The sequence below is a fragment of the Vanacampus margaritifer genome, chromosome 1 (assembly GCF_051991255.1).
Source record: "Vanacampus margaritifer isolate UIUO_Vmar chromosome 1, RoL_Vmar_1.0, whole genome shotgun sequence".
NCBI classification, from domain to species: domain Eukaryota; kingdom Metazoa; phylum Chordata; class Actinopteri; order Syngnathiformes; family Syngnathidae; genus Vanacampus; species Vanacampus margaritifer.
The window spans coordinates 18,968,254-18,981,257 of NC_135432.1; the positions used below are offsets into that span (position 1 = coordinate 18,968,254).

The 13,004-nt window shown below is 39.0% G+C and overlaps 1 protein-coding gene across 3 annotated transcripts; it reads left to right on the plus strand.

The window, feature by feature from the left end:
• Nucleotides 1–53: 53 nt before the first annotated feature.
• mthfr (methylenetetrahydrofolate reductase (NAD(P)H)) lies at nucleotides 54–12,200 on the plus strand. 3 transcript variants are annotated; one of them, XM_077580336.1, is made up of 12 exons: nucleotides 62–171; nucleotides 1,580–1,841; nucleotides 3,826–4,064; nucleotides 5,138–5,248; nucleotides 5,326–5,519; nucleotides 5,703–5,953; nucleotides 8,720–8,854; nucleotides 8,994–9,174; nucleotides 10,958–11,140; nucleotides 11,223–11,324; nucleotides 11,400–11,519; nucleotides 11,606–12,200. In XM_077580336.1, exons 2-12 carry the CDS (start codon nucleotides 1,594–1,596, stop codon nucleotides 11,822–11,824), a joined length of 1,983 nt encoding a protein of 660 aa, XP_077436462.1. In that variant the 5' UTR covers nucleotides 62–171; nucleotides 1,580–1,593; the 3' UTR covers nucleotides 11,825–12,200. The 3 variants fall into 3 exon arrangements, with proteins under 3 accessions (XP_077436480.1, XP_077436462.1, XP_077436471.1); XM_077580345.1 differs by having other exon boundaries at nucleotides 122–173; nucleotides 1,561–1,841; XM_077580354.1 differs by lacking the exon at nucleotides 11,606–12,200 and having other exon boundaries at nucleotides 54–173; nucleotides 11,400–11,594.
• The last annotated feature ends 804 nt before the right edge of the window (nucleotides 12,201–13,004 follow it).

The window sequence follows — 13,004 nt, forward strand, 5'->3', positions numbered from 1 at the left end:
TCTCTTCGTCAAGCCTACAGACAGCGCCATCTGGTGGATATCTCCTGTCATAGATTGGAATTCCTCTGTGCCTCCTCCTCCACGTTGTAGCCTATTTTGCCCTCCCACTAGTATCGTGGATTCGTGGGAATCCTGGAACACCGGCAACACAAAGTGGACTGGGGAAAAAAAGTGTGAGAACCAACTACTTTGACCTAACTTTCGTTTATATAATATGCATGACTTAGCTTGAACATGGGATCGCTTGTGTTTTGGCGTTCATTCGAACGTAGCCACAGCCAGTTGTCACGTTGCTAGCTGTGCTCCAGCAGGAGCTGCTAACACATTCAAATTCTCCTCCAGTTACGACTGCGTTAAAAGTGCACGCTGATGCGACCAGCCGAGTGAGTGATATGAACGGATCTCTCTCTCCGTTTGTAATATCTATCCGTTTATAAATTCTTATCACCACCTTCCGTTACAAAGAAGCTAATGTACGTGATGGGCGGAGTTTGGAGTTGGAACGCTTACTCGCTTTTTAGGGATTCAAATCGGTCTACGTTGATCAAATTGCACAGAGGCTCTTTTGTTATAGTTTGAGGTTTGTAAATGGCTGATTGGGGAGGGTTTGAATACTGTGCAGGTCCTCGGTTTACGACGGAATTGCGTTCCTACCCAAATTTGTATGCAAGTCGAAAGAGCGCTCGGATGTCATAAACTACTAGATATTCATATTTGTATGAAAAATACTTAAGGAGTAGCTATAGATGTAAAACAATAACAAGTAGGGGAAAAATACGCGCACTCTACTTGTAGAACTACCGAATACAGATACTTGTTAAAAATAAATAAATAAATAAAAAGACAGACAAATGTACTAATGCTGCTTCAGCTCCATTCCAGAAGAAAACGTAAAAATGTACATGTCAAGTAATACCCGTTTTGTTAATTTGAAACAACAGAAAAACAAAAGAAAAAACTTTTTGGGACACAAAATTGTTTCACTTTCATCAACCGGGGATACGGGGTGGGGGACGGTTGTGATAACTGAAAACAAATATTTTGATCTGTGCTTTTTCAGATGACACTGAGAATTTGTTTTTACTTCAGAAGATTGTGGCTTTTAGGTCGCTACAAGCATTCACCTCAAATAATTCTCCTAAATAAGGTCGTGGATGGATTTAAAGAAAATAAAAAATATATATTTATATATTCATTGCATTATCATCATTAATGATCCCTGGTTCAATATTCTTTTAACTGATTTTTTTTCCCTGCCTGATGAGATCCCAAGATTTCAATTAATCATGATCCACAGTTGGCTTTAAAGTAACAATTCTATTTTGAGAAAGAACTCAGTAGAATGTACAGAAATGTATTCTCAAGTGTAGGGAGTAAAAGTAAAAAGTACTCGGAAAAATAAATACTCAAGTAGAGTACCTTAAAAATGTACTTGAGTACAGTAACAAAATATTTGTAGTTTGTTACTTTCTACCACTAAAACAATCAAATGACAAACAGTAATTACAGCAAATTCATTGTGTGCAATTTGCAAACTTGACCCATACTAAGACCGTGCAGTACGTGTGTGCTTCTTCAGAGCAATTTCCCGTCATGGTGAACCAGGTTCAGCGAGCCGATGGCAGCTGGCAGTCTTGCAAGAGTGACTCCAGCGGGGCGGGCACCAGCGGCGGGGAGAGCTCCAAGGAGAGCTCCCGGTGTTCCACGCCGGTGCTGGACGCAGATCGTTCCGACAGGCTCCGGGACAAGATGAGGAGGAGGATCGAGTCCGGGGACCACTGGTTCTCTCTAGAATTCTTCCCCCCTCGGACGGCCACGGGTGCAGTCAATCTCATCTCGAGGTACGCATGTCATGCCAGTTCTTTGTTCTGTATTTATATTGTCTGATCACAACAAAATACTTTTCATATGGACAACGTTTTGAGAGCCAACAGTCACCATCATGAAACCATGAAATTCATTGAGCAGCTGAGTTCAAATATGCAACATTTTAGCATTCTTAACTTATAAAAAATTAGTTGATAATAAAATTAAGCCTCAGTCTACATACAGTCATACACTGTAATTTTTTAGATCATTTTCTTGTTACTTTAGTAAAGTTTTTAACTAACATCGGTTCTTGTCATTCGTGTAAAATATGTTTTTAACCCTTCAAATTCCAGTTTGTTTGAACAAATTGTATGTTGTACCTTTAAAAATGACCATTTTAAATTGCTATTGGTTAAAAAGGGTCCATCTTGTCTTCAAATCTATACAGTACAATCTTTTGTTTTTCTTTTTTAAGACAAAAGGTTTTCATTTACTTTGACTAGTTTCGGCGTCGACTGCCGGCTTCCTTATTTTAAATTGTAGTCTCAGTAGCGCCATTTTTATTCATAAATTGCTAAATCGTACAGTCTTCAGTACAACTCATGAGCCACTTTAACCTCATCCACTATCTCTGACTGGCCCTTGCAGTCTTTATAAAGTCAAAAGAAAACATGAAATATGTGGAGTGTTTGTGCATGTGCAAGCATGGGCAGTACAAGTCAGCACGAGCCACTAACTTGTGGCTTCAGTGTTGCTGACTTAGCGAATTTGTCGCTATAATTAGCCTCTCCTCTGAAGCGACAATTCCAAAAGTGGTCCTCATGTTGGCAACATTCCGACACGTGGAAGTTTTTAGACTGATAATCATGGTTGTCCCAACTAGGAATGGTTAATACGAGTTGGTGGTTGGTGCTCATAATGTCAGCACACCAAGGTTATTTTAGTTAACTAAAATTCACGAAAAAAACAAAAAACAAAAAAATAAATGAAATAAAAATGAAAATGCTTTAAAAAAAACAAACAAAAAAAACCTACATTTTATGTTTGCAAAACTAACTAAAACTAACTATAATTATAGCAAAAATGTCCTTTCGTTTTAGTCATTGGTAATCAATTTAATGCATGAGCCTTTGGGGATGATTTATTTTGATATTAACCGGAATGAGGACATTTGAAAGTGTGTCACACAAAAATGACGTCATCTAACAGCAGCCAATAGAAAAGCATCTTCAGATGACGTTGCTCCCGTTGTGTTTTTTAAATATTGCGCACAAGTAATACACACTTAAAAATAAATAAATAAATAAAACTAATACTGAAACTAACTAAAACTATATGCATTTATGAAATAACTAAAACTAATAAAAACTAACAGAAGCACCCTTAAAACTAAAAAAAAAAACAACAACCTCAAAACGAAATAAAAACTAACTAAAATGAAAAATTACAAAACCATAATAACCATGCAGCACACATATAAACTAAACACATAAAATACAGGAAAAATAAATGCACACTGTTGACTTCTTTTTTTTTTTTTTTTTTACTAAATAGTAATATAATGTTAATGTAATGTAGATGATTTTCTGACTATAACATACGCAAGTAGCAGCTTATTAAAATAATACAATATAATGCTTTAAATAATGCATTCAATCTGAAACACAATTAAGGTTAGTACATTGGCGTGTTCCAGTTTCTCACATTGTTGATCACCCCTTTAGAAAATGGTCTAAATTCAAATGTAAATCTTGTATGTGGTCGGCAGAGGGCATCTCCGCTTCTTACAATCAGAATTGCTGCAACGTGTGAGCTGAAATGCCAAAGAAAGTAAAGCAAAGTACACTTAGTGGCTGAGCATCTGGTTAGCAAAGATGATTTTCCATCATTCATCCATTTTCTATACCGCTTATCCTAATTAGGGTCATAGGTGTCCCGAACAGACAATACAGTATTCGGACGCCTCTATTAACCCTAACCCGAGTATTCAATTGAAGCATGTCATTCCTTTTTCAGATTTGACCGTATGGGCTCTGGAGGGCCACTTTTCATCGACATCACATGGCATCCCGCCGGAGATCCGGGTTCGGACAAGGAAACGTCGTCCATGATGATCGCCAGCACGGCGGTCAACTATTGCGGCCTGGAGAGCATCCTCCACCTAACATGCTGCAACCAGACCAAAGACAAGATCACTGGCTACCTGGCCAGAGCCAAGCACCTGGGCCTGAAAAACATCATGGCTCTAAGAGGAGGTAGCAGAGTCGGCGTGTATTTTGTTATTTTTGATCTGTTATCATTTGACAGACTATGTTTTTTTTGTTTTTTTTTCCTGGAGAGCTCAGTACAGACACTCCCCAACTTACGAACGAGTTACGTTCCGAGCGATCGTTCGTAAGGTGAATTTGTTCGTAAGTTGCTTCAGTGCTATATTTTGTATTATAATTGATGTTTAAAGAGAATACGTACAGTACTGTACTACGTATGTTAGAGAGCGAGAGCGAGAGACACACACAGTATGTACATGTACGTAATAAGATAAATAAAATGAAGTTTAACTTACTTTTGGAAGATGTACTCGATGCTTAAGGATTTGATGGAGGAGGAGGAAGAGGAGGATTTTATATCATGAGAGGTTCTTCGTCGTCGCTGGAATGGGCTTCAAAAGTTACTTCCTCCTCCGTAACTTCAATGTAGGAAGAAGTTGAGGGTCGCGGAGAAGAAGATGAGGGTTGATGAGTATCTTCCTTGGAGGATTTACTAGAAACTGGCCGAAAGAAGCCATCTAACTACGATTGCACAGTTTTCTTCTTTTTTCATCATAAATGATGCGGTAGCACTGTATGGCTTCATTCAATTGATTTGCAACCTTTGTGCAACGTTCAATATTTGGGTCTTGCTGCTCGAAGAGTGCGATGGCTTTATCTATGAGCGACAGGCGTTTCTTCTTCTTCCTCCTCCTCCTCGACACGTTGCTGAGCCTCCAATGCTGGGTGAGCTCTCACAGCGCCAAGCGTCGGTATTAGCGGCGGAAAGAAGCACTACAGTACTCGGAAAAAGGTGCGCAATAAAAAATCTAACTTACAGCATCTCTTTCCGAACATTTTTTGACATGCGCGCAGACATGTTCGTATGTACCGTTGTTCGTAACTCGAATGTTCGTAAGTAGGGGAGCGTCTGTATTGTTCATTCGGTAATTTTACCGATTTGACATGTCATCATCACTGCTCTCTCTTTTTTTTTTTTTTTTTAATTTTTAGACAGACTACGTTTTGAGCACATTTGGTTTCTAATCATGCTGGTATGCACCACTGTGATATATCCACAGACCCAGTGGGTGCAGACTGGGAGGAAGAGGAAAGTTGCTTCAATTACGCGATTGACCTTGTCAAACACATCCGATCAGAGTTTGACGACTACTTTGACATATGTGTAGCGGGTACGGACTCAATTCAGAATGCACGCCCTTGAGCTCGATTTGCACTTGTCACCGATTACCGTATGCGTGTGGTGCAGGTTACCCCACCGGCCACCCGGAGGCAGGAAGCTACGAGGAAGATCTGCAACACCTGAAGGAGAAGGTGGATGCTGGAGCCAATTTTGTAATCACGCAGCTCTTTTTCAGGGCGGAAACGTACCTTAAATTTCTTGATGACTGTCGGGCAGTTGGGATCACGTGTCCCATCCTGCCTGGGATCTTCCCCATTCAGGTAAGAACTAAAACTACTAAAACTACTTTTAGTTGCAAAGCGCAGCATGAGTTTCAGTTTGTATGAAACGGCAAAACGGAAAACAGGCGGGAAAATCTGCTTCGACGGAGAGTGTAAAGCGGCTATCATTGGAGTCAAATGGCAGGAAAATGATGTGTGGATTTTGTTTGCGTTTGTCTGCAGGGCTACCAGTCCCTGCGTCAGCTTGTCAAGCTGTCAAAACTAGAGGTGCCGGAGGAGATCATGGAAGTCATTGAGCCCATCAAAGACAATGACGCAGCCATTCGGAACTACGGAATCCAATTAGCGGTGGAGATGTGCAAAGTGTTGCTGCAAAGTGGCAAAGTGCCCGGTCTGCACTTCTACACTCTAAACCGAGAAGTCGCCACCATGGAAGTCCTCCGGCAACTCGGCCTGTGGATAGAGGACCCAAGGTGAGTGATCCCCGTGGCTGTCAAATATGCTTAATGCAGATTAAAATGCAGCGCAAAAAAAAAAAATCATAAACTGAACTCAAAGATCTCAGATTTTTAACGCACACAAAAGGCCTAAAGCTGTATCAGTGCGCACTTCTTCTTTGCCGAGATAATGTATCCTACTCAGAAGTGTGACATACCAAGGTGCTGATTTGAGTGTGATTGTTGCACTTGTGCTGCCCACAACAAAGGCCACCCTAAAATCATTCAATCAATCAATCAATCAAACTTTATTAACTCAGTGTTTTTCATACATAAAAATGCATCTTATGTATATTTATCACACAGTACAATGGCACAGAGGGTTCGAATGAGGGAGTGTGCAATTGACATATTTTGAGGCCCGCCGTTGTGCCGTTCATCCACAACCATCACCTCATGTTGCAGTTTAAAACGCATGGCCCCATGTTGCAAGGATCTGTACTAGGGATGCACAGAAATGAAAAATTTTGAAATGAAAAAAAAAAAAAACGAAAATGAGAAACGCTTGGCCGAAAACCGAAATGACCCCCCCCCCCCAAAAAAAATATATATATTAGGGGTGTGAATTGTCTAGTACCTGGCAATTCGATTCGTATCACGATTCATAGGTCACGATTCGATTCGATACAGATTAATCCCGATACGAATCTATAAACAGGGATGTGATTTTTCCGCTAATTCGCGGAATTCCGCTTTTTTTATCTCCCCCCCCCCCAAAAAAAAAAATCAGATTTATTTATTTTTTTTTTTATTTATATATTTTTTTTTTAGTAGTTCATTGTGTATGCGCATGACTCCGACAGATAACATCTTCTGCTATAACAAAGACATTTGTGGTATGCTCTAATATGAGTTACTTTTCATTTGGTCATGATACAATTATTTGTTCATGAAATTTGAACTCTTCAACATTATTTATGTGTTAACTTAGTAATCACATTAGTTAGATATGATGATATTCTCAGTGATAGTTTTTAAAAGCAAAGGCAGTCCAATGTTTTTGAATGTGACTGATTTTGAGTTGACTAAAACTGCCATTTTATATGGGATAGTTCAATATACATTGAAAATTTATGCTGTTGTTTTGTCTATTTCTTTGTCATGTGAGTGCATTGAAAGTACTTAAAAACACGGAAAACCCATGAGCTCCGGGGGGCGAATTGTCCCCCTGGACCTAGCTGGGTGCCGGCGGCCCCCAGACCCCCGGCTAAATTTTCAGATAATTTCACTTTGGTCAAATCACATCCCTGTATAAATTGATTATTGCGGAAAAAAATTTAAACTTTTAGAAAATTCTAATCATTAAACTTGTACATGCACACTGTAAGATTTGTATGAAAATGTATTTATTTATCGGAAAATTCAGGCTTATAACTGAGCCACTGTATTTAACAAACAGCACTGAAATAAAATATTAAGGCTTAATGTTCCATTAATATAACATTCTTCCATCCTTAATGTGTGAATCCTAACCCTATGTAAGACGTTTTGTTGAATATTCCCATAAAAAATTGATGTTTAAAAATAGATTTGGCCGCATATCGAATCGATTCAAGAATTGTGCGCTGTAATATCGCGATATATTGCCAAATCGATTTTGTTTCAGTTATGTAAAATAAATACAGACAAAGGAAACAGCCGTCGTGTTGCTTATCAACGAGGGCTTTATTAGCATTTCAGCAGCAAACAATTTGCTATGACACTTCAGTTGCAAAATAACAAGTTTGATCGCTGTAAGCTAGGGCGTAGTTGCTACACGCACACACTTGCCTTGTGTTGTCGCACACACCATACAGAGATCACGATATTGCTTTCCGCTAACACTTTGTGCCGTTGCCATTACCATTATTACTCGCTGATTTGAGATAGCATCGACCGAGTTAGCCTCAAGACGCTAGCCTTCGGCTACTGCTCATGAATTAACATTGAGGCGGAACGCTCACCCCGCCGTTTAATTTATACATACGCTTGCTTGCAGCAGTTTTTTTCGCTTGCGTTACCACAACATCCTATTTCGGTCATATTTTTTCCGCTCCAATTTTATTTCGGTCGAATGCCGAAAAATGCATATTTTTCTCATTTTCGGCCCAAAATTTTCGGTGGCCGAATATTCGGTGCATCACTAATCAGTACATAATTCACGGTTCTAAAGTGAACCATATTCAGTGTATTGAACTTGAACAGCTTCCATTTGGTTTAAATACACACACATGAGGCCATCCTCGTTTAAAGCAATCAGCGATCATGAAGGGGCGGGAGGGAGGGGGCTCCGATTGGCACTCATGCAGATATTTGTGTGTGTGCTTCTTTGTCCCTCTTCCTGTCTCTCAGTGTGTGAGGCGGGGTTCACCAACACAGACGGTGTGGACAGAATAAATACGTTAAGAACTTTATGATGACCAGATTATTAGTCATTCATCAGTCAATTGTGCCACAAAAAAAACCCCAATAAGCTAAACTATAGGGCAGCCAGTACAGAAAGTTCGTCTCGACAAGAGCCCTGACACAATTCCTGGAAGTTGAAAACATCCCATTTCAATATATGCATATGTTATGCCTGCCAGGTTGCCAATGCCAAATGATCTCAGCAACAGATTACTAACACAGATTGAGGCAAATTTGTGAACAATATTTGAGAAAATACATTTTAGCTCGAGCAAAAACCGAAGGGTTGCATTGACAGCTTCTTCCCTTTTCATCGCCTGAACTGTTGTTGACTGAAGATCTGGTTTTTGCTGTCAGGCGGCCTCTTCCGTGGGCGGTGAGCGCACATCCCAAGCGAAAGGTCGAGGACGTGCGACCCATCTTCTGGGCATCCAGGCCCAAGAGCTACATCTATAGAACGCAGGAATGGGATGAGTTTCCAAATGGCAGATGGTAAGATGTTTGACACTTTGCTTTCATTTAGGGAGGAGACAAAAGGAATATGGTTTATTATTGATTGCTTTCCGTAAAGGATAAAAGCCTATGTCGGCAAACGGATGAAAGGTCACGCTGTTGTTGATTTTCCTACTAGGGGTAACTCCTCATCTCCGGCTTTTGGTGAGTTAAATGATTACTACTTGTTCTACTTGAAGAGCAAGTCATCCAAAGACGCCCTGCTGGAGATGTGGGGAGAGGAGCTGAAGAATGAGGCGAGCGTCTACGAGGTCTTTACCTGCTACATCACCGCTCAGACAAATCAAAACGGGCACAAGGTAGATGTCGTTCCCTCTTTGTATGTGTATGGCTAGCTAGCAAAACGTGCGTCGCTACCTTAATGAGAGTTTAAGTTGTAAAGGGGGAAAAAAAGAGTATATTGTGACTAGGAGTGTGACGATATATCCATATCGCGATAAATCGTGATACTTTGTCTCCTGATAGATTATCGATTCGCCTTCGCAAGTATCGCGATATTTGTAGGTAACTCATTCACTGCCATTGACGGCTATAGACGTCAAAAATTCATTTGAACTATTTCTATTAGTTTAACTTCCCCCCCCCCCCACTTTTGTTAACAAGAGTATGAAAACCTAGGAAAAAAATATTGTACATTTAGAACAGATATAACATTTGTGATTAATAATGAGTTAACTATTAAAGTCATGTGATTCATTACAATTAAAAATTGTAATCGCCTGCTGCCCCTGATTTAAAAAAGAAATCTTAAAAAAAAAGATTATTAAAAAAATGTCTAGGTTTTCATACTCATACTCATACTCTTCATACTGTTAGATTATAGATTCGCCTTCGCAAGTATCGCGATATTTGTAGGTAACTCATTCACTGCCATTGACGGCTATAGACGTCAAAAATTAATTTGAACTATTTCTATTAGTTTAACTTTTTTCCCCCACTTTTGTTAACAAGAGTATGAAAACCTAGGAAAAAAATATTGTACATTTAGAACAGATATAAAGTTTGTGATTAATCGTGAGTTAACTATTAAAGTCATGCGATTAATTACAATTAAAAATGGTAATCGCCTGCCGCCCCTAATTTTTAACAATTTTTTCTTTAAAAAATAAATAAATATATTATTTAAAAAAAAAAAAGTCTAGGTTTTCATACTCTTGCTAACAAAAGTGGGAAAAAAATGTTAAACTAATAGAAATTGTTCAAATTAATTTTTGACATCAATGGCAGTGAATGAGTTAATATACAGCCACTATAACGGCTCCATTGTTCATTACTTATTGAGCAATTACTTGGCAGGCCACTAGGGGGAGCGCCTCATAAGAATGGCGGGGAAATGTATGGAAGTCTTCAGGCGAAGAAGACTCATGAGCTTACTTTTACTTATGTAAAACTTTTATTATCTGTCAAGCAACTGACTCAAAAACGACTTTTTGCAGCACACAATTTCTGAGGAATGTTAATATTGATTTTTATTGGATTTAATATTTAAGTAATTTCATTTATTTACTTTGGAATGTTACAGTACAGTTTATAAAATGAAACAATTCACTATGTAACTGACAATAGTGTTTAAGAAAGACACAAATTTGTTGGCAGAAAGTGGTCTCTGTTAAGAAGACATTTGTATTTGTTTAAAAAAAAAAATACACTTAAGTACTCACTGTGAAGAAGACACCAGTTTTAATATTTTTGTTTCAATGATGGTACAAAAAGAAACGATTTTCTCATTGAAAAAACATCAATTTATGTCTTGAGTAGTTTTATCGTAGATTATCGTGAATTTATTACCTGACCAATATATCGATAATCGCGGTATCGTCATTTCGCGAGATCATCGTTAAGCCTTGTATTGCATATCGTATCGTGAGGGTACCCAGAGCTTCCCACCCCTAATTGTGATACCCACGCATGTGGGCAAGGAGAGACAGATTCTCTGATGCACTTTTGCATGTTTATTGAACAGGACAAACACATTGATGCAACAAATATCACAGGGCTCTTGATAGCGTAAATATGCTTGAAGCACGGAGCGGGCCGTGCTTCGTCCACACAAACCGAACACTAAGCGTTCCTTTTTGTCAGGTGATGTGCTTGCCGTGGAATGACGAGCCTCTGGCCCAGGAAACCAACCTACTGAAGGATGAACTGGAGAAAGTGAACAGACGAGGCGTGCTCACCATCAACTCGCAGCCCAACATTAACGGCAAACCCTCCACGGACCCAATAGTGGGCTGGGGCCCTCCCGGAGGTTACGTCTTTCAGAAAGTACGAAGACTTTGTGTTTGCCGCAGTATCTTCAAATGAAATGTTGCTCACATACGACATGTCCACCATTTCTACCCAACAGGCCTATCTGGAGTTCTTCACCTCCAGCGAAAACGTGTCTGCTCTCCTGGAAGTACTGAAGAAGTATGAACCCCGCGTCAACTACCACATTGTTAACGTGCACGTAAGTTGAAACAGGAAGTGGCGCCTTTTCCGATTTGTCCGGGTCCACGCGTAACCACAGATTTTGCGCACAAAGGGTCGTAACCTCACCAACGCTCCGGACATGCAACCTAATGCCGTCACGTGGGGGATATTCCCCGGCAGGGAGATCGTTCAGCCCACCATCGTGGACCCGGTCAGCTTTATGTTCTGGAAGGTACCAACACGAGCGTCAGATATTTCCAAATTCTACACGGATGCTTCATGTTGCCTATAACAAACTTGATCCTGATGTTTCTTCAGGATGAGGCCTTCGCCTTGTGGATCGAGCAGTGGGCCAAACTGTACGAAGACGAGTCGCCTTCTCGGATGATCATCAAATATATTCATGATAACTACTTCCTGGTCAATCTGGTGGACAACGACTTCCCATTGGACAACTGTCTGTGGCAAGTGATCGACGACATGTTTGAACAGCTCGATGCTTCTCCACAGTCGCCGCCCCATGAAATGTCATCATAGTCTGATGAGAATGTTTTTTTACAGGACACAAAAAAAAAGCACCCCTAAGCTATTTTGGAATGCTGCTATTAGAAAGAAAATGTTTACTTTACAATATTTTTTAGCCAGTGTTTGCTTTATTTTGTACTTAAACAATTTTAGCCAGAAAGACAGAAATGAAGAACTTTATAATTGTCATATACTGTTATTTGTATATTTCATTACTTTCATCCATGTTACTCTGTTTGTTTTTAGTTGTTTTTGTGTGTTTTTTAGTTTCCATTTACTGAGCTCAGTTTTTTTAACTGCACATTGGAAACCACCGTCAAATGTGGTTTTAATTGTAATACTAAAGTGTGCCATTGTGCGTAAAAACCTATTGCATATTAAAGTAAAAAAAAAAAAGAAGAGTTTTGTGTGTGTGTGTTATCAGAATTTTTGCACTTCTCATCACACCCCAGTGGCCCGACACACCCACATAGTGGCCTGCTTTATGTACAACCCTGATAGTGCTCGACCCCAGTTTAAGTTTTTTTTCCCCGTTATTAACTCATTCACTGCCATTGACGGCTATAGACGTCAAAGATTCATTTGAACTATTTCTATTAGTTTAACTTTTTTTTCATTTTTGTTAACAAGAGTATGAAAACCTAGATTTTTTAAAAATTGTGTTTAGAACAGTTATTGCACTTAGAACAGGTATAAATTTTGTGATTAATTGTGAATTAACTACTCAAGTCATGCGATTAATTATGATTAAAAATTGTAATTGCATGACGCCCCTAATTTTTAATTATCTTTTTTCTTTTTTTAAATCACCACAGGCGATTAAATTTTTTTATTGTAGTTAATTGCTTGACTTCACTAGTTGACTCATGATTAATCACAAATTTTATATCTGTTCTAAATGTACAATAACAATTTTTTCTAGGTTTTCATACTTTTGTTAACAAAAGTGGAAAAAAAAATTATACTAATAGAAATAGTTAAAAAAATATTTATTTTTTTCGTCTATAGCCGTCAATGGCAGTGAATGAGTTAAGATGAAAATGGTGTGATTCACAAAGTTTGCATTGTCCAATGAGTAACCTCTCAAACAATTACAGATAACCAATGAGTTAAGATGAAAATGGTGTGATTCACAAAGTTTGCATTGTCCAATGAGTAACCTCTCAAACAATTACAGATAACCAAGAGCCAC

Coding starts and splice junctions, on each gene's coding strand:
- mthfr (XM_077580336.1), top strand. CDS start 1,594: ATGGTGAACCAGGTTCAGCGAGCCGATGGCAGCTGGCAGTCTTGCAAG. Junction 5,249..5,325: donor CTTTGACATATGTGTAGCGG/GTACGGACTCAA, acceptor CGTGTGGTGCAG/GTTACCCCACCGGCCACCCG. Junction 9,175..10,957: donor CAAATCAAAACGGGCACAAG/GTAGATGTCGTT, acceptor CCTTTTTGTCAG/GTGATGTGCTTGCCGTGGAA.